The sequence below is a fragment of the Psilocybe cubensis genome, chromosome 7, assembly GCF_017499595.1.
Source record: "Psilocybe cubensis strain MGC-MH-2018 chromosome 7, whole genome shotgun sequence".
In the NCBI taxonomy this organism is placed as follows: Eukaryota; Fungi; Basidiomycota; class Agaricomycetes; order Agaricales; family Agrocybaceae; genus Psilocybe; species Psilocybe cubensis.
Window position 1 is genome coordinate 1,401,640 of NC_063005.1, and position 25,883 is coordinate 1,427,522.

Consider the following 25,883-nt stretch of genomic DNA (forward strand, 5'->3'; position numbering starts at 1 on the left):
TGTTTGGTCATTGGTAAAGTATTCCTCTGTGAGTTGGTCGCTTAAAATCTGCCCCCTGTTTTCTTTCTGTTAGTGTTTATTGTTCTAGCTTCCACAAACCTCCGGAGTTTGATTACAGCTTGGTCTGAGCCCTACTGTGGAAGGTGGAGTCATGCTCCATGGTATAGTAGCATATTGCAACATCAGGTCACTTAGGGCCCATAATCATCTCCTTTTACAGGTTCAATATTTCATATGACGTTTTTATTGTCACGCACTAGTGGGCTGCATTCGTGTCTCACCCAGGCCACATTATAAAGGCAGGGGTGTTATATTTTCCAAATGGCCTTAACGTTCACGACTATTTTACGACTACATTAACGACCCATTTGCTCATTGTTCTAATATTACACTGCCGAAGCAACATTGCCCATTAACCTTGATTCGTAACTTGTCCACCTCAACGAATTTTATCGGCTCGATTGGACAGTTAGACTAGGTGTCTAATGCCACAGTCACAAAAAAACTCCAATTCCAATACCAACACTATACCCACACCTTGGAAAGAGAAGTATTGTGGGCACATGGAGGGGGAACATAACCTTCAATTGCGTCAAACGACATTTCCCCCACACGACGACGCCTACGACAAAATCTCATCCACCTTAACACACAATACCCCATCTAATGTTTCTAACCGCACCATTCACCGAAAGCAGCGCTCGTACGACCTCCGTGACGACTTCCTCCAAACCGCGCTTCCAGCCACTCGTGCCCATCACAATGCCACTAACTTCAATTCCATTTCCGGCGGGAGAAGTCGTCGACAAAATCACATAGGCCGGCCCGATGCGCGACGCCTTTCTATTAACAACGAGTCTTCTGGCCGGCCTGCGTCCTGGCCAGAGAAGATACAGATATGTAAAAGCACGATTATAGCCCACTCAATCACATCATAATTTATAGAGGGTCAATGTACCTTTCGATTTTACTTCATTTTCGGAGCTCGATGAACCTTTTAGGTGATTACGATATGCATTGAAATTATGAACGGTTTTTGCGTTTATTGATTAGTACATCTGGTAGCAGTCGCGCCCACATTTACAAACATTAGTAAATAACTTAACAACATTTATTTAACTCAAACTTGGCTCCATAGACAAAAATAAGGAGTAACCAAACTTCTACTTGTTTCTTCCATCCTTTTTTGTCCATCCGTCATACTGATTCAATCATTGTCCGGTCCATTGTAGATTATATGCGTACATATCTATACAATTCTTTCTAATATACACTAAGCAACTAATACATTGTCTCCATTCGAATGTGAAAGCAAATATTATAGCGATACACTTATGATTGGTATACATAGGTTAGAGCGAGAGGCATGAGAAGTGACGTGTTAATTCGTAACGAATCATGGATGAGTGTTCACAGATAGAGATTCGCCTGAGAGTAGTGCAGAATGGTGACATAACATACTTATTACAAATGTGGTGACCAACCTATAAGGGAAAGTAACTTATCATGAGCGAAAGTTGCGCAAAATGAAGAAGTACATACCATGGTAAATGGTTGCCAAGTTCTGAAGGTCAGTCGCCTCCGCCACTAGTTCGTTGACCGTACTTTCCACGCTTAAAGATTTGTCAAGTTTGCGAGCAACAGAGCTCAAAGCGCGATCAGCAGCCTCCTCAGCAGAGCCACTGTTGATGTCAATTCCAATCCCCATGTTGAAACGAGCGGCATCCTGAACAATTGGCGCAGCAATTGGTGCCTCTGATTGTGCTTGCATGACTTTTGTCTCGCTCGCAGTCCTGTGACACAAGAGATGGCATGATGAATTGTATTTAGAATTTGAGAAACGTAAAAAAAACTAACCAAGTGTGGAGAGGATCATGCTTGAAGACTTCGAGAACCGTCATGATGACTCCAGATTCGTCTCGCAAAACTCTCAAAGTCTCTTCAGCACATCTCTGAAAAACACCCGATGTGCCTGAGATACCCATTCCATCAATGATGTCTGCAGTCATTCGGAAGGGTACTCGTTCTGGGATCGGTAGACGCCTTCCCTAAAAGATATTATCAAAAAATGCATCAAAAAAATTATAATGTCATACCTGGTCGAAAGCGATTCCAAGATCGATATGGACAACATCTCCGGTACCATTGTCAATGAGTATGTTAGAGACGTGTCGATCACCAAGACCAAGTACATGGCCAACGATGGATGTCGTAGCAACACTCCGTGTATATCTTAGACGCATTTTGAACCATGAAATAGGATTTTTATGATTTTCCGTAAAATAATGCCTGAAGACAGGTTTGAAGTTCTTCTTGACGTGTTCATAGGCATCTCTTTGTTTGTCGGGTCGGTGTGCATAAAGGGCCTGATACTTCCTTATTTTATCGGCAACGATTTGTGGTTTCTCGTCTTGAGGTCGATATCTGAGCGCCAGCTCAATGTCAGCATGAGGTAGACATATACAGAAGAAAATATTACTTGATGTGTGCTGCCCCCAGCCAATCCCTGAGAGTAGTAGTATTACCGACAAACTCCAGCAGGCCCGCTGTGGAATTTAGAGGAATAACCTTATAGTCACGAACTTGTAAATGTCGTCGCCGAGTCTCTCGGTCCTGTTTCAAAAGACTATTGACCAGGTCAAAGACTTGTTCCATAACAGCATCCTGCCGCAAGTCATCCTTCCCTTCTCCTTTAAACTGTGAGGGGAAATGAGATTTCAGTCAACATAGGTTCGATAAGACCCTAACAGACCAGTTGTTTATATGCCCGCCCTTCCATATCTTGGCACTTGCAGATTTTAGGCAAGTTGACGCCACCAGCTGTCGAAAAGGTCCGGGAATAACACTTCAGCCAAGCACAGTTGTCGTACTTCATTGAAGGGTCCACGGGAATACGCGCGGTTGATACGGGGACCTTCATATTCTGAATTCTCAGAATTTTCATTGCAGAGGGGACATCGTAGGACGCCTTGTTCTTGTATGCGTCCTTCTTAGAAATTGGAAATACCGCCCACTCTACAATTGCGTCGCATATTTGCTCAACGTCACGTACGCGCTGTCCAGTAATTGGATCGTCTCTTAGACGGTTGAGAATGTTTGATGCAGCCGCCCCACGTTCAGTTTGAGTGCTCTGCGTAGTCTGAGACGATCCACGTCCGGATTGGCGACGATTGAAGTCCGGGGGGATATGGTCAGCCGAGCAATATACTTGGTAAAGGCTATGGAATGGGTGTTCTCGACACATCCTTAAAACCAAATCTTGGAGGTTCTGTTGAGCTGGCGGTAGGGTTGTCACTGAGGAATGGGCTACTCGAGCCGTGAGTTGGTGCTGTAAAAAGGTCAGCCCAACCGTATTTGCTTACAGGAACAGGAAACAGGAAACATAACGTACAGCTAGGAAAACAAGCTTGTGCGAAGGAATTCTTTCTATGCCTTGCCTAACTGCCTCCAGAATAGATAAATCATCAAAATTGGCAAACCATAATGAACAGAACCGGACAGCTGAGTCGTTGTCATACCCACTTGAAACTCCAAGGCAACGTGAGTGCATCTCTATCGCTTGCTTCAAGAACGATTCCCGCAAAGTGTTGTGTCTGTTGAAAAGCTCACTATCTTCTGAAAGAATTTTGTTCGCATTCGCTTGTTCTCTCGTCAGCTCTTTGTATCGAACTGTGCCCTCGGGTATTGTTGCCATTTCCTGGCTGCGATCTTCAATCTCCCTCTTTTTACGATCAACGTACACCTTCCATCGTAAAGCATCTGGTGATTTTAAGGTTGTATGATATTGACGTTCTGCAAACATGGCACATTCACGATAAACTGTGGCCTGAGAAGCTTCAGTTATTGGCTGTTGAAGTTCCCTAAGTTGTTCCAGTAAGTCGACTGCGGGGAAAAAATACTGATCCCAGATTTCAGTTGGCTTTGCCAAATAAGCTTCTGAGGTCCAGGTGCCCAGACTGGAGAGCCAGAGCGCCTTTTGCTCAAGATCCCAGGACGTGTCCCCAGCGGTCGTGACTTCTACTACATTTTTCAGATATTGGACAGCCATCTTCTCTTCTTTGTGAACCCACAACACATGAGCAAACTCCGCAGAAACGTTGGAAGTAGGCATTGAATCAAGTTTTTGAGCTTTAACAATGGAATTGAGAGCGATTTGAATTTTTCCGGAGGATCTGGCAGCTTCGGATAGGCGAATGAGGCAACGCTTCTCGACATCCCTTAGACTGCGCACAGATGGTGATATCAGAGTTCCTATTTGCCGTCGTTCCTCTTTCTTTCGCACTGAGCGTACCAGTGAGATGCGCGTTGCCATGATCTGTTCCAAATCAGCGAATCTAAAGGAAAGCGAAATCAGATTGGAATTCGAAGTGAAGTTGTGCTCACATACTCAAATCGTGTATCCATATCAGCTAAATTGTGCCATTCTTTAGGAACATCATCGGGCCTCAATTCTTGTCCGATTGTCTTCCACCATTCCTTGATTTGACTTAAAGACATGAGATCCCTAGAGACAGCGCGGATTTCGGTTAAATTTTCTGAACCTAAAGAACGTAATCGTCCAACTTCTTGACGCAAAGAAGCTTTAATTATGTCCTCCACTGCAATTGGATCGCGTTCCCTGTGAATAGCCCTCAAGGCACGGTAAAGGGGCGACCGCGGAGCATGGGATTGATCTGGTAGATCCCAATTCTCGGTTCTCCACCCAAGCTCGAAATTGATTGCTGAAAGCTTGCTATCAGATGAGAAGTCGTCCGTAATTTTTTGCAGAGTATCAACAGCGAGATGATCAAAGCCGAAGGAATGGAAGGAGTCGATGAGCCCTTGTTGTCCAAGATTTGCATTAATGCCCGCTTCCAGAGTTGCTCCATGAAATCGAAATGCTTTATCCCATTGATGTTCATGATGGAATCGCCTGATTAAAAACTGGTGCAGATCTTGAGTTTTGATCCCGTAAAATCCATCCGGTTCATCAATATGTGCATAAATGTCGTACAACACATTCTCGACAATGTTGTTTTCTTGCAAAGTTTTGGCGCCTTCCTCTGCCGCAAGTTCCACGAACAAAAGAGCAGTGGTATATGCACCACACGAGATAGCGCTTTTGGCGAGAAGAGTAAAATCGATCTCCAACCAATGATTATATGACAGACGATCTGTTGGGTATGGTAGAAAATAGCGCAAGTGCAAAACAACGTCAACAATTGCTCGCAGGCAAGCATTATCTGTGGATCCGGATAGGAGAATTAGCGAAAAATATTCAGATAAAATTTTCTTGAAAGATTGGACCCCGTCTCTATCGCTGTGAAGTAGTGTAAATACAAGAATGGGAAACACTTCTTCGGCGAAGTTGGTGTCTGATGTAAGAATGGATGACAGCTGACCATAGAATAGATTGATCTTGGACAGGTTGTTGCTTAACAATATCGTCATCAGTGAAATCCATCGAGGAAAGTTGGTGGCGGCCTCAATATATGCATCAGACTTCAAGAGATCAGCCATAGGGACAACTTGAAGAGTCAAGGGTGACCGCCGATGAACCTTGAATAATTTCAATGCTGTTCTATTTTCATGAGAGAGACCTAGCTCCTGGCTTGGGGTCGAAGAGACAGCTGCAATGAACCGTAAAGTGCTATATGCATTATACACATTCACTGGTTTCTCGTCTTCCAGCATTATGAGAAGCGCCAGTGTTATAGCATCGCGGGCCGGGTCGATTTTGCTTTCGTTAGGAGTCGGTTTTGACTTCAAATTGCGGACATGACGGGTGCGAGCTTTGTTCAGGTTATGTAATTCAACGTCAAAGCTTTGAATGTGTCCATGATGTAAAAAAATAAGATCCGCGAAGGACTCAAGGTCTTGCTCTTGCAGCATTTCAGGGAGAGGCATACAATCTTTGAAACGCCAAAAGTAAGTATTGGCAAACTCGTCGTCATTATCGTAACCATATCGTTCTGTTTGTTCTTTGAAACGCCGCACTATGCGAAATTTGTTTGAAGTAATTTGGTGATCTTCGAGAACGGATATTAAGCTCTGAAGTGATGTTTGATCGAAGAGTGGAAGAAGCTCCGATGAGGGCAGTCTGGGCCAAGCAGGTAGGGCTCGCATGATAGCGTTATCTGTAGTGGATGCCTTACTCATTTCAAGTGCTTGTTCGTCAACCCATGACTGTAGATCTTGCCCTAGCTTCGAGATAGCAGTGTCGTGGGCGTTTGTAACATAATCATGGGCAATGGAGCATATGCGTATGAAAGCGTTTGAAAAGCGGGCATCTTTAACATTTACATTTTTGTAATGTCGGAATACTAAATCAAGAAGAGACTGAGCGGATCGTGCCAAATCCCATTGAGATATAAGGAGTGTTGCTCCTTGAAGTATGACCTGGTGAATGATTACGTCTTGCATATCCTGGTGCTGGATGGCCAACCACAGAGTCAGTGCATTGACTAGACGAAGTTGTTCGTTGACTAGAGGAGTCCGATGAATTTCGTTCATTAAGCCTTGGATAACGTGATACGTAGTCGCTACACTGAAGGCACTGGGATAGGTTTTCTTCAACAACGCCAATCCATCGAGCACAGTTTGTGTATGATACATTGGGCGATTCGGTGGATGCGTCGAAAAGGTATCAAATCGGCGGAAGATATTGGCACGTACAAAAGTGCGCATGGATCGATTGCCATCGTCATGTTGTTGCAACGCCGAGGCCATTGGACCGTTGTCTGAACAATCTTGATCACCCAAAGACCGAAATAGTTGAATCACGATACCATCCATGTTCTCTTCACATAAAGACTTGAAATTAGAAGTATCAGAAAGCTTTCCTTGAATGAAAGCATCCAGCTCTGCCAATGGGTCCAGATGTTGTGGAATGTTGCCGAGGGATTCTAATATCCAAAAGCCTACGATTTCTCCAAAGCAATCTTCTACGCCTTTAGACAATGGTTTCTGGACCATTTTGCAATGCCTTCCAAATTCTTCGATCCTATCGTGTAAAATATGGGTTGGCGCCAAGACCCGAAATGTAGCTTCCGAAAACTGCTTTCTGTCGTGATAACCCAATATCTGGGGCGGAAAATGCATAAAATCTTTATCAGTGGCGTTGACACAATGTACGATTTGTGTCATATATGCTTCAAAAAGCGCTGAAAATGGGGAAATGCCTAGTCTGGTAGAAACACCCATGAGGATGGATTCTATATGTGTGGAGTAAGCCTCGTGATAAAGAGAGGCTTCTAGTAAGTGCCAATAGGATCCCCCACGAAGTGCCGAATTAACGATCATGATATTTCCTAGAGCCAACAACCTCGTCAAAATGTGTTCAAACCTAAAAAAGATTTCATTTAGAAATCAGAAATTAAATAGAGAAAATAAAGCCACTTACGCATCAAGGTCTATGGGAAGAGAATCGGCAATACGGCCATATGTGTCTGTACCTCTTTCTGAAGAAAGGTTAGACATAATTGTAGCCACGCGAAAACGAACTCTCGTGTCATGGTCGGTGTTCATGGCAAGCAACATGGAGGTCGGAAATTCCTGAGCATTTTGCCCCGGCCAAAATTTCTCATCCGAGTCTACCAACAAATATTCATCTAGAAATTGTGCAAATGCATCTCGTAATATCCATGATCGGAATCCAAGAGGGACCTTCTTATTCTCGTCCACGACGAATGTTCGACAAAGCCAAGAGCTTAGATCGCGAAATTGACTTCGAACTTTTTGATTCATTGGGTCCTTACCTTCCCACTTCCCAATACTCGACATTAGGAGGTATATTACCAATCGATGAAAGCGTTCATTCCGGGAAAAGGGGTATCGTCGAAGCAAATTTCCAAAGACGTCAAAAAAGTCAGAGAGCTGTTTGGTAGATAGATGCAATATGCCCTGTCGAAGTGCGTTGAGGTAGATAGGACAAATAACAACAAATCTTTCTGGGCGGGTGTTTGCACCTTCAAGGATACTACGAGCCAAGTCTTTGTCTTGGTTTGCCTCCGCAGATAGTGACTGGAGAAAGGGGCCGTAAGAAAGAACACCAATACATATTCGGAAAATATGTTCAATGGGCCTATCACTACTTTCTCCACCGTCGAGTGTTGAGCTTTGATGAGCGGTTCGGATTGACCCAAATCCGTCATGGTCCTCTTGATCTTTACCAAAACCATTTGAACTAACAGATTTTCCTAACAGGAGCTCTGACATTGTTGCTCGGAGAGTTGAAGTTGCCAAGTCAAGTGCATCCTGTAGCTAAAAGAGCTATTAGTAACCATCATGAGATGGTACATGGTGGAATAACCTACATCGACGTTTTGCCAAATCATACGGAGAACGTGATGAGATTCTCTCGTATCTTCCGCTGGGCCACTATGATGACTGTGAAGTAGTTTTAATAGCACCTGCGCCTTGATCCCTGAATGACCGCCAGGTACACCAAGAGGACCATGGAAGTCATCCACCTGAATTGTATGATCATTGCCAGTTAAAATTTCCAGAGAATGAGCTAATAGGAGCCTTTCTGTTATGGACCACCGTGTATCATTTATAAGGACAACAAGAGCGGATAAAAGTTTGGCTGAACTCTGAACAACTTGTCTGTTGGATGGTGTACCGTTTAGTGATAGAAGAGTTTCAAAAATGATGCCAATGATGGCAATGTCTATCGACTGACGCGTTGTTTCGATTGTCGGATGAATGCCACTGTCCTTAGTGGCATTCCATCTCTCAATCAGGGCTTCCAAAGAGTGCAGCAAAAACGACGACATCTTGCGCGCCCTGACATTAGATACAGCGAGTTGCGAGCTATCAGAAGGATGGTTGTTGTGAGTGCTAAAAGATTTTGCAGATAGGAGATTGGGCACTGGATCGTTGTTGAGAACGAAAGGAGGCAGTTTGGCATGCAGAACGTAATCTTGAACGACTCGGACCTTATTTTCCTTCAAGATGGTGTCGGTAATTTGAGACTGAGGTATCAAGGGCTGGACAACCAACCCGCTCCGTTTTGAGAGGCCACATATGGTTTCAAGTAGAAACAAGATATCTGCAACTGTATTTGTAGGCATCTTCATTTTGTTTCCCGTGATTTCCCAGGCATCGACAAGCCAACTTGCAATTTTATCCTCAAGATGCATGCGGTAAAGCCGAGAGTCCTGGCTTGCAATTAACAAGCACTGTGACAAAAACCTGCATACCGAGTCAAATGGATAAGGAGGACCTTGAATGTCCATATCCTTAGTCAACGTTTCGATCTCGGACAAGATACGATGAGAAGAAAGGGAGGCAGTCGAAGATTTGGAGATGTAGGGATGTGAAAACAAAATGGTGTATCCAGCGTGACAAGCTGCACGACATATAGCAGGAACATTGACTCTGCGGACTGCATGGGTCCAAATCGAGTCCCATTTCATAATGTCTATTGTCGTAGGCATCAGACGACGTGCCAACGAACCCTCCGCTTGAATGACCGCGGTGAAGTTTAAAAACACCCATGATTGAACTACAGCATGCTCAGCGACAACATTCTGTAAAAGAGTGTCGACAATCTGTTCCTTCAGTTTGCTATGAAGAGTAGACCAATAATGGTCTATAACGAAGAGCAACGTTTGTAGGTGGTAACAACGCGTGGTTGGCAATGTTACTGAGTGAATTAAATTCAATATCGAGAGAACGGGGTCAACCGGCTTGCGTTTAATTCCTGTACGTGAAAGGCCGGTACCGTAGGTAGAGTCCATTGATTCTGAAAATTGGTATAACTGACTTAAGATTAACCTATAAGGCTGAAACACGATAACCCTAAGCTCTTACCTGTCCCACACAATTGGCATATAATTCAAGTACGGCCCACGATAAAGCTTGATCAGCGTCGAAGTTCCAACCCGCTCGAAAGGTTTTCGCCACGAATATTTCGTTGGATTGTTTATCTTCCTCATCAAAACCAATGTTCTGTAGCCTTAGAGCGTCAAGTGAGAGACCAGCAATCCCCCACCGGTTTTCAGTTTCGCCAGCTAGTAGGTCCTTCAACCTCCCAAATTCTTTTGCACAATCAAATTGAGGGAGTTTTGACCGTTTAATTTCAACAGGACACATCGTAAATGGCAAAAGTTGCCGGAGAATATCTATGATCCCAGCTTTTATGCTTTTGTCTTTGGTTCCCCATAACCCTACTAGGGCACTCCAAGCAGACCGAGAGAATTTAGCCACTTCGAATTTCTTGTTAAGAGAAATATGAGAAAGCGTGGAGGATAATATCGAGAGGAAATCATGAAGAAGGGATGAGTCTGATGGATAACGTTGCAAGAACTGTTCGAGCCGCTGAAGGATTGCCGATGGAAGATTTGAAAACCTCAGAATAGGCGCAATGGGCGATCCAATCATGATAGATAGGAGAGACGCGAACTCCACTTGTTCAAGAGATACAGGTGTCCTATAAATGCCAGGTGCATTTCGGGGGGACTGGATGGGTGTTGGGGGGCTATGTGTTCGAGGACGCTTTTTACTGGTCGAAGGAGTAGCAGCAGGGGTTCGGCGACGTTTCTTATCATTGGCGGTCGCCAAAGATGAAAGATTGTCGGAGTCAGTACCATCCATGTCCTCATCCATTTCTTCGCTGTCATCCTCGTACATGTCTGAATCGACCTGGCGCGCCTCGTCCTCGTCCTCCGCTCCCACATATTTTCCAGCAAATCGCGATTGTATGGGTTCATCCAAAATGACATTGAAGCTCATTTGCACAATACTAATCCACATATCGTCGTCCAGGTGTTCAAGGTGCGGTGTATACGAGACAAGACATTTCAAAGCCTTAGCATAATCCAAGGCTACTGGTGTAAACAATTCGGCGTCGGCTGTCGGCCTAGAAGGCAGCATCGATATAAGATGGCTAAACACGACCCTGGCAATTGTTTTGGTCATGAATTGCACAGTACGTTCGATCAGCCATCGAACTGTACTGGCTGCTTCAGAGAGCCTTCGAAGAGAGGCAGCAGTCGAGGGTCCGGATTTTGTCCTTTGTGTGGAGGCTTTCTTCTCTATCTGAACGGTGCTGAACAAGGCCTGAAAGATGGCAAGCCAATGCTTAGGTAGACGATTCCCTTCTTCATTATACTGGAGGCTTGCTAACACTCTGTCCTGGGAGAAAGCCTCTCGCAGAGCAACTAATGCATCTTGACGCTGCTTAACTTTGTCGCTCTTCAGATTTTCGATAATAGACTTTAGTGCGGTGAGGTTGCTCATAAATTGAGATGGATATCATCAACGATCAAAGGTTATGCTATCATGGATTAGTCCGACGAGATATTCTGAAGCAATGAGCCTGAAGCGTTTCGCTAACTCACAAAAAATATGCGTCAATGAATAACGGGTATAACGAGACTCAGTTATCGTCAATTACAGTAAATCACAGTCGCAATCTTGAAGGCGAAAAAACACAATGTGTGAAGTGAAAGGGTGAAAGAGATTGATTTACAACAAACGGTGAAGTAGAATGAATCATAGTTTGTAGATCAGTGACCCCGGCATCTCGCAGCCGACACGCGTTATTTGGCCTTGTTTGGCTACGCCAGAAACACGTATATAAGCGCCAAAATTTTACTTTCTTGGTATTAACCACTTTGTCTCCCTTTTCCTACAACGAATTCATTTTGTTTTGGCTTTTTTTTTCACTCTCGTCTCTTGTGTGATTCATTTCTGTTCCATCTTATTCTTCATGGCCTATTTCTGCCCGAGCAGTGCTTATATGCATCCATGCTGCTATCGGTTCTGGTGAAGTGCCTATAACGACGAACTGCGACTGTCTAATCAACAGTCGGATGGCTAGTATATGACTACGGGCGTCTTCTCCATTGAAGTGCTCAGCCGTTATATCTACCCTATATATCCACCCTTTTCTGTTGCTTTCTTGTTGTAGCGTTATGTTTTGGTACCTATCTCAAATATAATCGTTTTCTATACCATCCATATACATAGTAAATGATCAGCGCATCACCTTTCAGGGTATCCTATTACAAAGGTAAAATTTTAAAGAGTTTGATTTTTGCTCTACGTGGTCTGAATCTGGGGCGATGTGGAGAAATCACATTTGGATGTGCATTGTGTTGACAATTCTAGCTACTGTATAAATGTGACTACTGAATACATGCTTGAAGTGGAAAAAGCGAAAGAGAAATAGGCTAGGTTTGACCAAAGAAATATTCTACGTTTATACTAAAAATTGCAAAGGTCCATAGATACCAATGTGTTAATAAATATATTTAATGGGAGGCTGTGAAGGTTTGGGCACCAGCAACACTTTCCATACGATTTGAAGGAGATACATTCTCATGGACAGCAGCGATCGGGACATCGCCATTGGAATTCTCCTTGGTTTGAAGGATCTTGGAGATGGTGTGGGCAAGGGGGGAAGGCTCAGACTCCATGGCAATCTTCAAAAACCATGGTTTGCTCATGTAGTTTCGGATACTGATGAAAAGGAAAATAAGAACAAAAAGTGGTAAACATGACTGCGCTGAGAGACTCACCCGTCAGGAAGAAGAACAACGACGTTCTTTCCAGGTGTATTAGCAATGTCTTTGCCGGCATCGCTCTTCAAAAACTTGAGAGCGCCAGCGAGAGCACTGCCACTGCTTCCACCGACAAGAAGACCCTCAGATCGCATAAGTGCCTGAACGGCAGAGAATGACTCTTCGTCCGCAGTTTTGATCCATGTATCCACTTCCGAACGATCAAGAACATCAGGGACGAAGTCGTAACCAATTCCTTCAACGATATATGCTTCGCCGTTGTTGGCTGTATTCAGATTTTCAGGCTGAGCCAAGATGCTGCCTTTCTGTCGACATTATAAGTAAAAGTAGATGATGAGAAACTTTTTTTGGCATACAGGATCAATAGCAACAACTGTGCACTCCGCGTTATGCGTCTTCTTAATGGCACGGGCAATTCCAGTGACAGTTCCTCCGGTACCAGCACCAGCGACCATTACATCGACCTTCTCAGTCGAAGGCCTCGACGAGGTAGATGGTGTCGAGACGACTGCCTCAATGATTTCAGGGCCAGTGGTCAGCTCATGCGCAAGTGGGTTATTCAGCTAGTGATATTATTAATCACACAGACCCTAAAGATAAACAGAAGGACGTACGTTGCGGTATTGATCCAAAATAATTCCGTAAGGGATTTCACGCTGAAGGCGGTTGGCAACACCTGCGATCGTTAAGGAATTCAGCCACGAGACTACCGGGGAGACGAGTAGGGGCTCTACCTATATGACTTTCTGGAGAATCCCAAGCTGCCTCCGTTGGAGTACGAATGACTTCGGCACCCAGAGCTCGAAGAAGAGCTTCTTTTTCCTATGTGAACGAAAGTGAAGTGAGAAAAAAAACATTGTGATCCGCAGAAAAACGCACCAAAGACATCTTGTTAGGGAGGGTTATGATGACTGAATAACCCTTATCTATAGTATTCAGTACATGTAATCAGAACCGTTTCAGTGGTCGCTTTACCTTGATGGCACACGCCATGGCCAATCCAATGCCTGAAAAAAAAGTAAGTAAAAGATAAACAAATTTTCAATTTTCAAACGTACCAGTATTGCCAGAGGTGGGCTCGATAACGACGCTTTTGCCCGCGATTAGCTTTCCATCCCGCTCAGCCGCCTCTACCATGGCCTTTGCGATTCTATCCTTCACCGATCCGCCGGCAGACATAAACTCCACTTTACCCACTAGAGAGGATTGTCAATAAATTTAATAAGACGATATGCAGACTTTGGCTTACAAAGATTGCACTTCAAGTCGTTCGCTTTCGCAATTTTGTCAAGGCGAATCAACGGTGTGTGTCCAACACCACCAAGCGCGTTATCCAAGATTTGGGAAGGCATCTCAAGCAACGAAAAAAAAAATTGTTCGAAAGAGACGAAGGAGAAGGAAGTGGTGGTGGTGGTGGTGGTTAAACAGTAAGAGATCAGAGTAATAGCATGCGAGGGTGGCTAAACGTATTGAGATGCTCGGCCTCAGCCGCTGGGCGCTTCCGTGCCGCTGACGGAACAACGGGCGGATCTCAGACATCTATGTCACGCCATGTGCGCCTCTTACCACCTCTCCACATAGTTGAACGCAGAGCAGACCCAAAATTTCTCAAGACTTGACTTCGTTTTTCCTTTTTATCAGAATTCATTCTCTCCTCCGCGTGCACATGCAAAAATTGAAGCCAGATAATCCAGGGAGAACCCTCTGGTGCAATACCGCGTTAAAATTATTCAAACCTGATTTCTTGGCTTGGCCATTGGCCGCTGCGAAACGCTCGGTGTGGCAGCATGAGCTTGTCCTGAGCTTGTCCTGAGCACATGTATTACCCATGCAATGGTGTCATCCAGTACTCGTATGATACTCATCCATGGATGGTTACATTCTTCCTGGAGTCTTGTTTGAATTCAGAACACTCGGCAGAGTACTATCACCAGCAGAAACCCGGACTGGTAGACTTACCTACAGTCATCGCTGACATGGATGCTTGGAGGTCCAGAACTCGATGCTAGCTACCTAGGCTAGTGCGGAGGCCCGAAGAACGTGCACCCTTAAAACAAACTTGCCTGTGTTCATCTATCTGGTGACTTGGTCTGGCAAACCATATTCTTCAGAACTGTGCCTTGATTACAGTGTCCCATGGCCATGTTATCTTGACCGAGATAACCACGCCCATCACTCCAAAAACGCTGATCGCGCTCGCGATTCTAACTTTAGACTTGCACATCGCTGACAAGGGAAACAGTGCACTGTTCTTGGGATATGATTGAATCACAACTCTGATGGACACAGGTACTGAATTTATACCCTGCGCTTTAATTTAGTTGTCGCTGACGTCAACTTGAATATACAGACGTCCGCGTACTCTTGAATTCGTACCCCAAATTGCAGAGGTCAGAAATCATGTCGCAGTTATCCTCGTCGCTGTCAGTCGCCCTTCAGGACAGGTTTCTATCACATTGCATATTCTTCTTCCATCACCTCATCAAAAATCTCTGCGTAAACCACCTTTATTTGTGGCCTCTCTCCGCGCCTGCTTCGATCCCCCCGGTGTCTCCCCCGATGATAAACCCAACATCACTCCGGAGTGCGGCTATGCTCTCCATGAAATCATTTACCACTCTCATCTTGTGTCTCTATTTTCTGACTGGCCTGTTTTATTGCCGTTTGCGGCCTCTTAACCAGCCCATAGTCCTCACCGAGCGCATCATGAAAGTCTGCGATGGCGGAAAGTCCTGATTGATGATACTGAATTTATCTCTTTCTCAGTTTGGTCCTCACTGACGTCAACTTGAGCATATAAATATTTGCTTACTCTTACATTTCTACCCCAAATCACTGAGGTCAGAGATGAGGTCGCAGTTATCCTTTACAACTACCTATTTCTGTCATAGCGAAACAAGTCAAGCTATGCAATAAGCATCCCGTACGCGATTTATAACCTCTACTAGCTCTACTAGCTCACGTTTACGAAGAAAATGTCGGCGGCCGTAAATACCTTCCCTGCTGCCAAATAGAACGCAGCAACACCCGCTGCGCAAAACCACGCAAATTTCGGTTTTACAATTACACGACCGTACCGCTATCTAATCTCAATCTCACATAAACCAGGCGAACACATATTATAATTTATATTTGGTCACTGTGGGATTGCATCATCTCGACTTTTGGTTTTTACTCGGTGCCTTTCTTTTTATAAAAGTAAGTACGTATGTATTACCGTGTTCTTGTTACCTTATGTTCTACCGTCTTATCATCACCCAGCTTCATTTTTACCCGTCAGTTGTGATTGTCCTTTTGTCAGTTGTCAAACATAGAGCATTGTAGGACACACGATAACCTTGGAAGAATGAGGCTATGCAAAGACATCATGTTTGATGTTTTTTGAACCCATGCTTAAATCGGCACCTTCAGTACTATGAGATCTTGTGGAATTCCTTGAAGCTTGATGGGTGGTTCTATCATTTTCTATTCTCTATTCTCTACCGTTCCATGGCCTTCCGTACATTGGCGGACGAGGATAGCCGAGAGAGCCGAGTTGAGGTTCTATCTCGACTCTTTTTGATAGACATTGGATGTTAACGCAGGATGTACGTTCGAATTGTTCGACTTTTGGACGCGTCTGTCGCCACCGCCGCCGCCATCGCCATCGCCACCTCCATTTCCATTTCCATTTGCATTTCTCATGAGCCATGACATTTTGGTTTTGGTTATCCGAGCGTCCCGATGACAATCCACCCAGGAAATGTTGTGGAGGGTTCGACATGTAGCCATCTGTTCAATCTCGTGCTAAGTACTTAGCTTAGGACCCCGACTAAAGTCTCCCGAGGGCTGGACATGCATACCCCTATGTCTGTGTCTGTACTATGTATGTCATTGTCAGATGTCAACCTTGAACCAACGCTCTCTATCAGTATCACGAATCATGGATACAGCACTCGCACTTGCCTGGGTTCTGGTGTCGCGCGTAATCTTGGAGCTGGGAATGGTGCCCTTGTATAGTTTCATCTTGAAACCGGAACCGGAGGAAGAGCTGTCTTTAGTCTGTTGTGGCGCGTCAAATAAATGTTATACTGTGGCTTGTAACCTGTTTGTATGGACGTGCCAGTGGACTTGACATGATAATTTGGTTTTTATCGCGTTATTTCCTGGCGATCTGTAGAGATTTCTTCGGTGTTTACTGCTTTGAGGTCTTGTTCGCCTTATCCCACCGAACAGAACGCAGTCTAAAATGTGGAGCGTCTCTTTTGATTGGAAACGCAAAAAATAGGGAAAAGCGCTCGTACTTATTTGCCAAGTTCAACGAGTCTCTTTGGTGGTATCCAACGCTATATACTGGGTGGGGCCGGGCATATCAATCCAACCGGTCCCTCGCACAACCGGACAAACTCTAGTAATTCAAACAAACGCGCTTCTGGATTTACACGGTGCTACACGGTCTTTCTATGTGTGTCCTGTGTTCTGTGCCAAGCCGACTGCGTCTAACTTTTTTTTTGTGCGAGGGTTCTCGCGGTGCGCAGTGGTTTACTTGGAGTGAGTGGCGATGTGGAGTGTGGGCGTGGATGATCGTCTAGGCCTTTGGGAAATTTCTAGGTGCGCAACTCCAGAGAACATGTACGCGTAAAACGTAGCTTGTGAGGTTGAACCGACGATTTCTTTGCGTCTTTACAGTAATTCGATTTTCTAGAACTACCCAGCTATACTTTACTTTTTCCTGGAGAAAGGAGAAAATGAAAAAAATTATAGTTGGCATTTCATTAATTTTGCTTAATCCTCTATCAAGGTTGATAGTAGTATTAGCTCTGGCTATATAGAATCGCCACCATGCTTCTTTGCAGACGGTATCTGCTGCGAAGCGTGATATGCTTTTTGAGCGTGATTGAACGTATTAAATGCGGCGGCGCCAAAAGAGAGTAAAGATAATACGCTGCTCAGTGGTATGGGCAAAGAGAGGCTTTGCAAGTCGCTCCGGCTGTAGTAATTTGTGGCACTCTAGTAATAATTGTTTCGTACATACATTGTGCATTTAACTTGATACAGATTTTATAATTTTACATCCTAGATCCACGGACACCCATAGGATAAGAAGCAGACGAAATCAAGACGCGCTCGGAGCGGGGTCTGCGGGGCGAGGCTTGAGGAGTTCTGTGTGCAAAGGCCAAGGTCTGCCCATCCAGGACATGAGCTCCGTGTGGTCTCTATACGGGTCGTTGGTATTTGGATGTATGAGCACGCTGGATGTGAAGAAAAAGGAATTGTGAAAGAAATGAGAATGTATTAGAGAAGATACCGTTATTGACCGAGTAGATCAAAAAAGTGATGTTCGATAGGAAGGAGAAGCACAGAGCATCAGTGATGTGCGCGGGTGTTTTCAGAGACGGGTGCTTACGAGCATGGGCCCCGATGGACGGTTAGCCAAGAGAAAAAGGCGCCGGTCTGGTGTGGGGTAAAGGTGTTGACTTCGAACATGGCGGTGGGATGAGGGCCTGTGTGAAAGTAAGAGAACTGGTGAGAGAGAGAGAGATGGGCATACACGGACCTACTGGACGGTCCCAGAAGCGGTAGATGCGCAGCTCTGGAAATTCTCTGCGAATGCGCTCATGGAGCTCACGTGCATACTGGGTCTCTGCATGGTTGGAGGGCATGTAGTATACTGTAGAGAGTGGGTGAGGGGAGTGGAATGAGGGGAGGGAGACGCACTGTGAAAGTCAAAGCCGTTGTTGGAGGAGATGATGGGGGCGGGGAATTCATCGTAGGCGGGAGATCTTGCCGGGGCGGGGGGATTGAAGAGAGACTTGCCGTCTGGATTGAGGGTGGAGGGGAGGGGAGGAGCGTTCGTCATGTGCAGGTCGCGTGTGGTGAGCGCGATCGGGGAGTGATCGGAGGTCGAGTGCAGGTGAGAATGGCAGGCGTTGTGGGAGAGTGATTGATGGTTACAGACTCATTAGCAGACAGAGAGTGTGTGGGAAAGCAGAAAAAGGAAGAATTAGCACCAGTAGAAACGCTCTTCCCTCCATCTCTCCCGAGGCCAGTGTGCGTTCATGAAATCAGCCAGCTCCTCCTCGAATAGCTGGATACACAGGGCCCGCGACTCAAATTACTCTCCCCCTCTTACTCCCACCTACATCGCCCCCAGGTCCGCCCCAAAGCCACCCACCAACACCGCCCTCCCTGCCCCCTCCCCCGCCAAATCTCCCTTCAGGTCTGGCTTTTCCTCTGTCTTCCGTAAACCCGGCAAGCCTCCATCCATCAACTCCGCCTACTCCGCTTCCACCACTACTTCCGACACCGACAACCACAGCGTAAACCATCCCTACTCTTCCATCCACATGCCTCCTCTTCCCGTCGTCTCTACCCATGCGCCCCCAGAGGACGACGATGAGTGCCCTGTCTGTCTCGAGCCCCTCAGCTTCAGCTTCAGGCTCCCCGGCGAAAAACCTCACATCGTCCCAGAGTGTGGCCATGCTCTCCATGAAGTTTGTTCTTCCCTCTTATCTCTTTTTTCTTCTTCTTTCTGACCCCTTCCGTTAGGCCTGTTTCGTCGCTGTCTATGGCCCCCCTCCCAGCCAGCAGTCCAGAGCTGTCCCTCGCAAGTCAAACCTCGGCGTGTGTGGTGTCTGCAGGCGTCCCATGAAGGTCGGCGATGGCGATGGTGGCAAGTCTAACAGTCCGTCTATTTTTTTTTCTCTTCTTTTTTCTATTGTTCATCGCCTTCCGATCAGAACTCGCCGCCCTCACTGGCATGGGCGACAGTCGTGCTGCCCCTCTCTATCCAGGTCGCGACACCCCAACAAGTCGAGCTCGCAAACCAGCTCGTCCCTACGATCCCTCCGAAGACGATCCTCTCGATCACACTGGCTCCGTAAAGTCCAACCCCTCCCAGGACCATGCTCAGTACATCGTCGCTCCCTCTATCCAAGTCCGACCAGAGTTTTCCTCCCTCACCCGCACAAGTGACGCAAACCAGCCCCTTACCTGCATAGTTGTCATCGAACTTCCTGGCAAGCGCCCATCTGCTAGCGTACCCGGTCCCGTTATTCCCGACAATTATGGCAGAAATGGAAACATTCCCCACAGCCACCTCCGCAACGACGCCAGTTCAGGCCACTCCAGTCCCCATCCGGACCAGCAGCGCCAGCGCCTTCAGCAGCACCAGCGAAACTATGAGGATACCTCTCCTAGCGGCTACCAAACCAGGCAGCTCTCAACCCCACAGACCGAAAAGTACGCTTCCTCCTCAAATGGCCACGACTCTGCTGTCTACGGCCCCAATACCCTAATTCATTCCGAGGAAGACTCTCCGTTCACTGCAATTACGGAGGATTTACGAAATCGCATCATCGACTGGAAGGGTCACCCGCTTTCGGATCTTGGGCCCCTGCAGATGTACGATCTCCTCTCAGTCCGCCGTGATTCTGCCATCCGCGAGTTCTACGTTTACCTGTTCAAGGAAGCTATCATTTGCGTCGTTGAAGAGAAGAAGCGCGGTCTCGGTCGCCTCTTGTCCAATGCATCTGGTCTCACAGAGGGAAGCAACGCGTCCGTGTCAGGTCAATCCAAGGGCGTACTGCGGCTCAAGGGAAGAATCTATGTGAGGCACATTAAGAACGTCACAGCATCATCCGCGGCTGGAGAAATGAGCCTGACGATTGACATGGAAGACGAGCTCGCTTCTTTCATCTTAATTTTCAAGGAGCGCGCGTCACTTGAAGCTTGGAGAAACAACATCCAAGCGCTCGTCAACATGTTCCAGTCCCAAAACGGCACGCGGCACCAGGAGCCCCCGCGGCCTTTGGACATGGAAGAGTTTGGTGGCAGCGAAAAGGCCATGCGGATGTTGAGCGGCAGTACACAGACGACCGTCAGCACCGTCGACAGCCTGCTCAACGGGAACGGCTCTTCAAGGTCAACAATGTCTTCATCAACATCACACGGCTCGATCATGGCCCGCCAACAGCCAAATGCCAACAAGCTCGCGACCCTAGGCGAGGACGACGAACTGAGCGCGTACGACTCCCCCACAAACCTAGTCACGCCACATACCTCTACCGGGCCTTCGAATTCGCTCTCACCGCTACCGCACCCGTCGATGGATCTAATTTTGGTCATTTCGCTTCCGCCACCGTCTGCTCTGCCGAGTACTGCTCAACTTAAGATTCGTGTGATCAAAGCGACCCTGGACTTTATTGTGGCTTCTCTGGGACCCAAGGATCGCCTCAGTTTGGTCACCTTTGAAGTAGGCGTCGGCGGCAGGGTCAGAAAGTGCCCGTTCCTCAGCGTCGGCAGAGCACACAGCCGGCAGAGGCTCGAGAAGTTTATCGACGAACTTGGTGTCAAACTTGAAGAGTCGCAGGATGAATTTTTGGTGAGAGGATCCAAAGAAGAGAAGACCGACGTCGTTACGGCTGTGAACCACGGTACGCTTGTTTGATATGAGGATCTTTGACATTCAACCCTGTTTTCTCACTTCTTGTCTTCTTAGGCCTGGATGTCGTGCTCCAGCGCAAAGCCCGCAACCCTGTTTCTGGATTGATTCTCGTCAGCGATGCTTCGGACAGCACCCGGCGCGCGCAGATGGACCTCGTTCTCGCCCGAGCTGAGGCCGCCAACGTGCCGATCCACTCGTTCGGATACGGACGCTCACACGACCCCGCATCGCTCTGGCTCATGTCCAACCACACCAGCGGCACATATACCTTTGTCAAAGACTGGTACGATCTCCGCGACTGTGTCGCGGGGTGCGTCGGCGGCATGATGTCCATCGGGCTTCTGAACATGAAGCTCCATCTCAAGATCGTCGATGGCCAGCGCTTCCGGATCCGCAAGGTCTCCGGCGGGCCGCAGTCCATCCTCTCCGCGGACGGGCAGAACGTGGACGTGGATGTCGGCGAGCTGCGGTACGGCGAGCGCAAGGAGATGCTGATCGAGCTCGAGCTGGACAACGCGGATCAGCAGAAGCTTCAGCAGCAGCGGCAGCAGCAGAACCGCGCGATGAACGCGACAGACGCGTTCGTGCACGCCATGGGGCTCGATGCGCTCGCCATCGACGACGCGCCGGACTTTGTGGATGGGATGATGGACCGCATGATCGACGAGGTGCCGGTGATTGAGGTCGACGGGTCGTTCTTTGACCCCGCGGCGGCGAAGACGGTCTCGCGCCTCGCGCATCCTGTGTTGCTGACGGTCACGCTGCTGCCGATGGCGAGCGGCCCGCAGCGCCCGCCGTCGGCGGTGTCGGACCCGGTGATTGTGAGGAGGAGGATGGAGCTTTTGGCGTCGGATATGATCACGCGCTCGCTTGTGCTGGTGTCGAGAAGGAATTTCCCGCAGGCGCAGAGGATTATGGGCGAGACGAAGCGGATCTTGCATACGGTGCTCCAGAGCGTCTCGCGCTCGCTGCCTGCACCGAACAGTGGTGGAGGCGGGGGCAGGAATCGTAAAGAACTCCTTACGCTTGGAACGGTGCGCGCGATCCAATCGATCTTGCAGGATTTGCAAATTCTGTCCGAGGCACTGGAAGATAATGTTGAGCTGTTTGCTCATGATCAGCGTAACTTTGGTGCTCAGCAGGTGTGTAGTTATTTTTTTATGTTTTTTATTGCATCTTTTAATTATTTTATAGGCAATGATTTTGCGAGACCAAAAGAGCTGGAGCGGTAGAAGTGCGACAGAACGGCTATTCTGGACGACAGATAATTCTATCGAGCTGGTATCGAGAAGCACCGACTGGGTAGCTCGCGAGTAATTCTTGATTTCTTGCTCTTTGCCTCTTTTTTTCTCTTTTTATTTTTTTATTGTCTTTCATTTCTTTCCTACTCCTTTTTTTATTCTACTTGACGACTATAACGTGCTTTTTCCTATATCCTGTCGCCTTTTTTTCTTGTCCAGACAGATGTCACTCCTTTTCCTACATTGTACACCTATCATTTTCTTGCCGGCATATCCATCCCTCATCACCGCCACTGTGACACCCTTCATCAGTACTTAACTATACACCGCGACGGACTCGTATATGCCATCCCTTTATCGATCACATCCAACTCAACTCGACCCGCGGAATTACAATTCACAACCCACTCTCTTTCCTATCCCCTTTACTTTCTCTTTTTTTGGTTACATATATGCCCTGTACAAGGCTACCTACACCTATCCTCGTACTCTAATCATTTTTTTATCACGCCACCTGCACTGCATCGATGCCGAGCTATTTTTTCTGCATCTGCATCTGCACCCACACTTGAAGTTGTAGATCTGTATCTTGACTTACCTACCTACCAACCCCTGTGTCATTACCTCCGCTTGTGTATAGGCGTCACTCTTTTTTTTTACATCGGTCCCCGTTTGTGGTATCTACTACTATGTCCATATCAAACAAAAAGTCCTTCATTCCATTGTCATCGCTGTCTCCGTATCGACTCTCCTCTCCCTTTCCCCCTTTGTCTGGTTTTAGCTTTTATTCGGTTGTTGTACTGGTTTGGTTTTTTTTTTTTGATTACCTATTGTCTTGAGGTCTGAGGTCTCCGTGATAAAATAAATATATGGCGTGAAACGCGACAAATGTATTGGTTTGATTTATTGATGTTCCTGGTCTAAGGTTTTACAAGCCGCTTTTGGTGTAGTTTGTAACAGTTTAACTATAATGTCATTGTCTTGTGCACATTATACTTCCTTCAATGAAGGAAGTATAATGTGCACAAGACAATGGTTACTGATGGGAACGTAACTGCTTCTGACTTCGCTGACAGTTATCTGACCGGCACATCACTGGTTGGAGACACGTACTTTTGCCTCTTTTTCTTCAATTCAGAAAGATCATTCTTATGCGTCCTTGCGAACGCGCTGGACAGCCTTGGTGAGAGGGATTGTGACTCCGTCAAATAGTTGACAGTTGACAATTTTTCTACCCCTTTTCGGCAATTGATAACATGATAGCGGATTGAACTTTTATATATGAATGTGGCAAAATATGAGAACTATTAGCAGTGTGATATGTCGTTCGCGAGAATGAGAAAGACATATACTCTGACGCGAAATGATTACTGTAGGATGGAATCTGCTGCTAACATTTCTAATTCTCTATGTCACTAGTATCGTTAAATCATAAGCACCCTAATAATTTCAATTGTTTTGAGGCTGAGGAAGAGCTAGAAACTATTCAAAATGACAATTTTGCATGTCTGGTTATGTTCCTCCGTGATAAAAGTTGTGGGTACAATCATTTTGGCGACTTTAACATTGAGTTTGTTAGCACCTGAACGGACGTGCGATAGCATATAATTTTTCTTACTCACGGCCATTCAGACTTTGCGGCGGTAGTTCGGGGACATGAGCTTTCAATCCTGGGATTCCATTCACTACACCTTCCGATAGGCTGCCTGATGAGTCCTCATGCAAGATAATGATCCCCAATGGCATCCATATATCTGTTTGGTTGGGGTAGAGCGTAAGAATGCTACAGTACGTTAGCACACTATTCTTCTAACACCATCACCAACGATGGACGTGATACATCTAAACCCCAAGAGCAATAAGCAACACCTCCCCCAGGAGATATTTGACTGTGTAATTGACCATCTCCACGATGACACAAATGCGCTACGCGCATGCGCACTCGTCTCAGCCTCATGGCGCGCCTCTGCCCAGCAGCATCTCTTCCGCCGGATAACGCTCGGCCCATGGAAGAGAAAAACGCAATTCTTCGCCCTCCGTCCAGCGCCGTCGCCCTGCGCACGGCTCGTCGAATGTATACGCAACAGCGGCGCAGCAGCAAGCGTTGCACCGTACATCCACGAACTGCATCTCCAGGAGGGTATCGGTGCGCGCACTTGGTTTGAGCAGGAGAGCGTCATACTGGCCGCGCTCCTGCGTGCACTCTCTAACCTCCGCCGGCTGGACATCAGTCCCACGGTGGGGATGCACATATATTGGGAGCGCTTACCCGGCGATCTGAAAAGGGCACTGGAGGGGAGCATGAAGTTGGCGTCGTTGACGGAGCTGAAGCTCGGTGGTGTGGCATTCGTAGATTTTGGAGAGGTGCACGAGGTTTTGAGGAAGTGTGTGTTTTTGAGAGTACTAGAGGTGGACCATCTGCTGGTGCAGGATGAGAGTTTAGAGGAGTTATCCTCAGCACTTGCAGAAGCAAAATATGTGTACTCCGCCTCGGACCCCAGAAAGACAAAAGGAACACGAGATCGAACGCCTTTGGACGTGCTTGTTATTGGACCCAGGACTCCGACTGCATTTGTTGCTTTCCTGCTTGACGAAGCATCACCATTTGCAGTGGACGCGGTAAGAAAGCTGACAGCATCCCTCTCTGGAAGCTTTCCGGAGTTCGCGAGGCTGTTGCACGCCTGCACGTCTGTTGAGAATCTAGAACTGACTCTCATGAACGACGGTGACCGCTCTTCCAACACGCAAATTTTTGTTGCTGACAATTCCCATTCATAGTAAGCCTTCAGGGATATTGGACGTTGCCAGACAACCAGCGCTTTGATTTATCTCAAGTACCGCGTTTGAAAAATCTCAAAGTTAACATCGACGTGTTGCAGAAAATGGACGATCCACTACCTTGGTTGGGAGCTCTGTTCAGAACGGGGGTTGATGCATCCCTGCCGACGAGGCTAAACAAAGTCGAGTCAATTTGGATCGTGTATTCCATCTATCTCCCCGCACCATACATGGACAGGTCCGCCAATGTCGCGATATTCGATAAATGGAGGGATATAGATCGTATCCTGAGTGGTGAAAGTGACTCGATCGAAGCAGAGAAACAGGGTATTATACATATAGATGGGCCGTATGGGAATTTGAACCGGGTCAAGTTGGATTTTATGTTGGAGAATCCGATCGGGTTTGGTATAGCACCGAGGTTTATGAGGGAGTTGGTGCTTGAAAGTCCTGGTTTGGAGAGAAAGGACATCCTGCGCGTGAAAGCGTTCGACACGAGTAAATAGCCATCAAAATATTCCTTTAGTCGATTAACATTCCGGGTAGCAGTGTGGAAGGGATCGTATTGTTATTATATAGATATATAGTAAAACTATGTCCTGGACGAAATGAAAGGTACGCAGCTTTGAGGATGTTCGACTCATTCAAAACATCGTCCCGTTGGATACAAAGGTAGACATTCTGCAGAGACGCAATTTTATATTGCCGCATTGTTTAACGACCATGCATGTAGAGCAATCTTGTGCACGACGTTGATATACGCGGCGGTCCTCGTGAACTTGAAGCTTGAACTAAACAGGCTGACAATAGCTGGAAGATGAAAACTGAGAGAAGTAACTAAAAAGATTTGTGTGATCCAATGAGAATATGCGAGATTAGAGAATGACAATGGGCGCTGAACATGCAAAATAAATGTTCAGAGGAAAAAAT

The 25,883-nt window shown here is 46.7% G+C and overlaps 4 protein-coding genes across 4 annotated transcripts; 1 reads left to right on the forward strand and 3 right to left on the reverse strand.

The window, feature by feature from the left end:
• Positions 1-1,464: 1,464 nt before the first annotated feature.
• On the reverse strand, positions 1,465-11,223 carry JR316_0007977 (Serine/threonine-protein kinase TEL1; the record flags this gene model as incomplete). The annotated part of the gene is made up of 11 exons (XM_047893697.1): positions 1,465-1,484; positions 1,543-1,793; positions 1,858-2,048; positions 2,097-2,424; positions 2,480-2,697; positions 2,753-3,328; positions 3,392-4,334; positions 4,388-7,324; positions 7,382-8,241; positions 8,295-9,743; positions 9,796-11,223. The coding sequence occupies 11 exons, from the start codon at positions 11,221-11,223 to the stop codon at positions 1,465-1,467; spliced, it is 9,201 nt and encodes a 3,066-aa protein (XP_047747012.1).
• A 1,016-nt stretch (positions 11,224-12,239) lies between these two features.
• On the reverse strand, positions 12,240-13,861 carry JR316_0007978 (Cystathionine beta-synthase; the record flags this gene model as incomplete). Its single annotated transcript, XM_047893698.1, has 9 exons — positions 12,240-12,447; positions 12,507-12,814; positions 12,866-13,072; positions 13,124-13,185; positions 13,244-13,331; positions 13,389-13,430; positions 13,485-13,516; positions 13,568-13,705; positions 13,759-13,861. 9 exons carry the CDS (start codon positions 13,859-13,861, stop codon positions 12,240-12,242), a joined length of 1,188 nt encoding a protein of 395 aa, XP_047747013.1.
• Positions 13,862-17,604: 3,743 nt separating this feature from the next.
• On the reverse strand, positions 17,605-18,348 carry JR316_0007979 (putative 21.2 kDa protein; the record flags this gene model as incomplete). Its single annotated transcript, XM_047893699.1, has 4 exons — positions 17,605-17,740; positions 17,896-17,992; positions 18,046-18,159; positions 18,207-18,348. 4 exons carry the CDS (start codon positions 18,346-18,348, stop codon positions 17,605-17,607), a joined length of 489 nt encoding a protein of 162 aa, XP_047747014.1.
• Positions 18,349-24,002: 5,654 nt separating this feature from the next.
• JR316_0007980 (uncharacterized protein) lies at positions 24,003-25,459 on the forward strand (the record flags this gene model as incomplete). The annotated part of the gene is made up of 2 exons (XM_047893700.1): positions 24,003-24,900; positions 24,954-25,459. The coding sequence occupies 2 exons, from the start codon at positions 24,003-24,005 to the stop codon at positions 25,457-25,459; spliced, it is 1,404 nt and encodes a 467-aa protein (XP_047747015.1).
• Between the last annotated feature and the right edge of the window lie 424 nt (positions 25,460-25,883).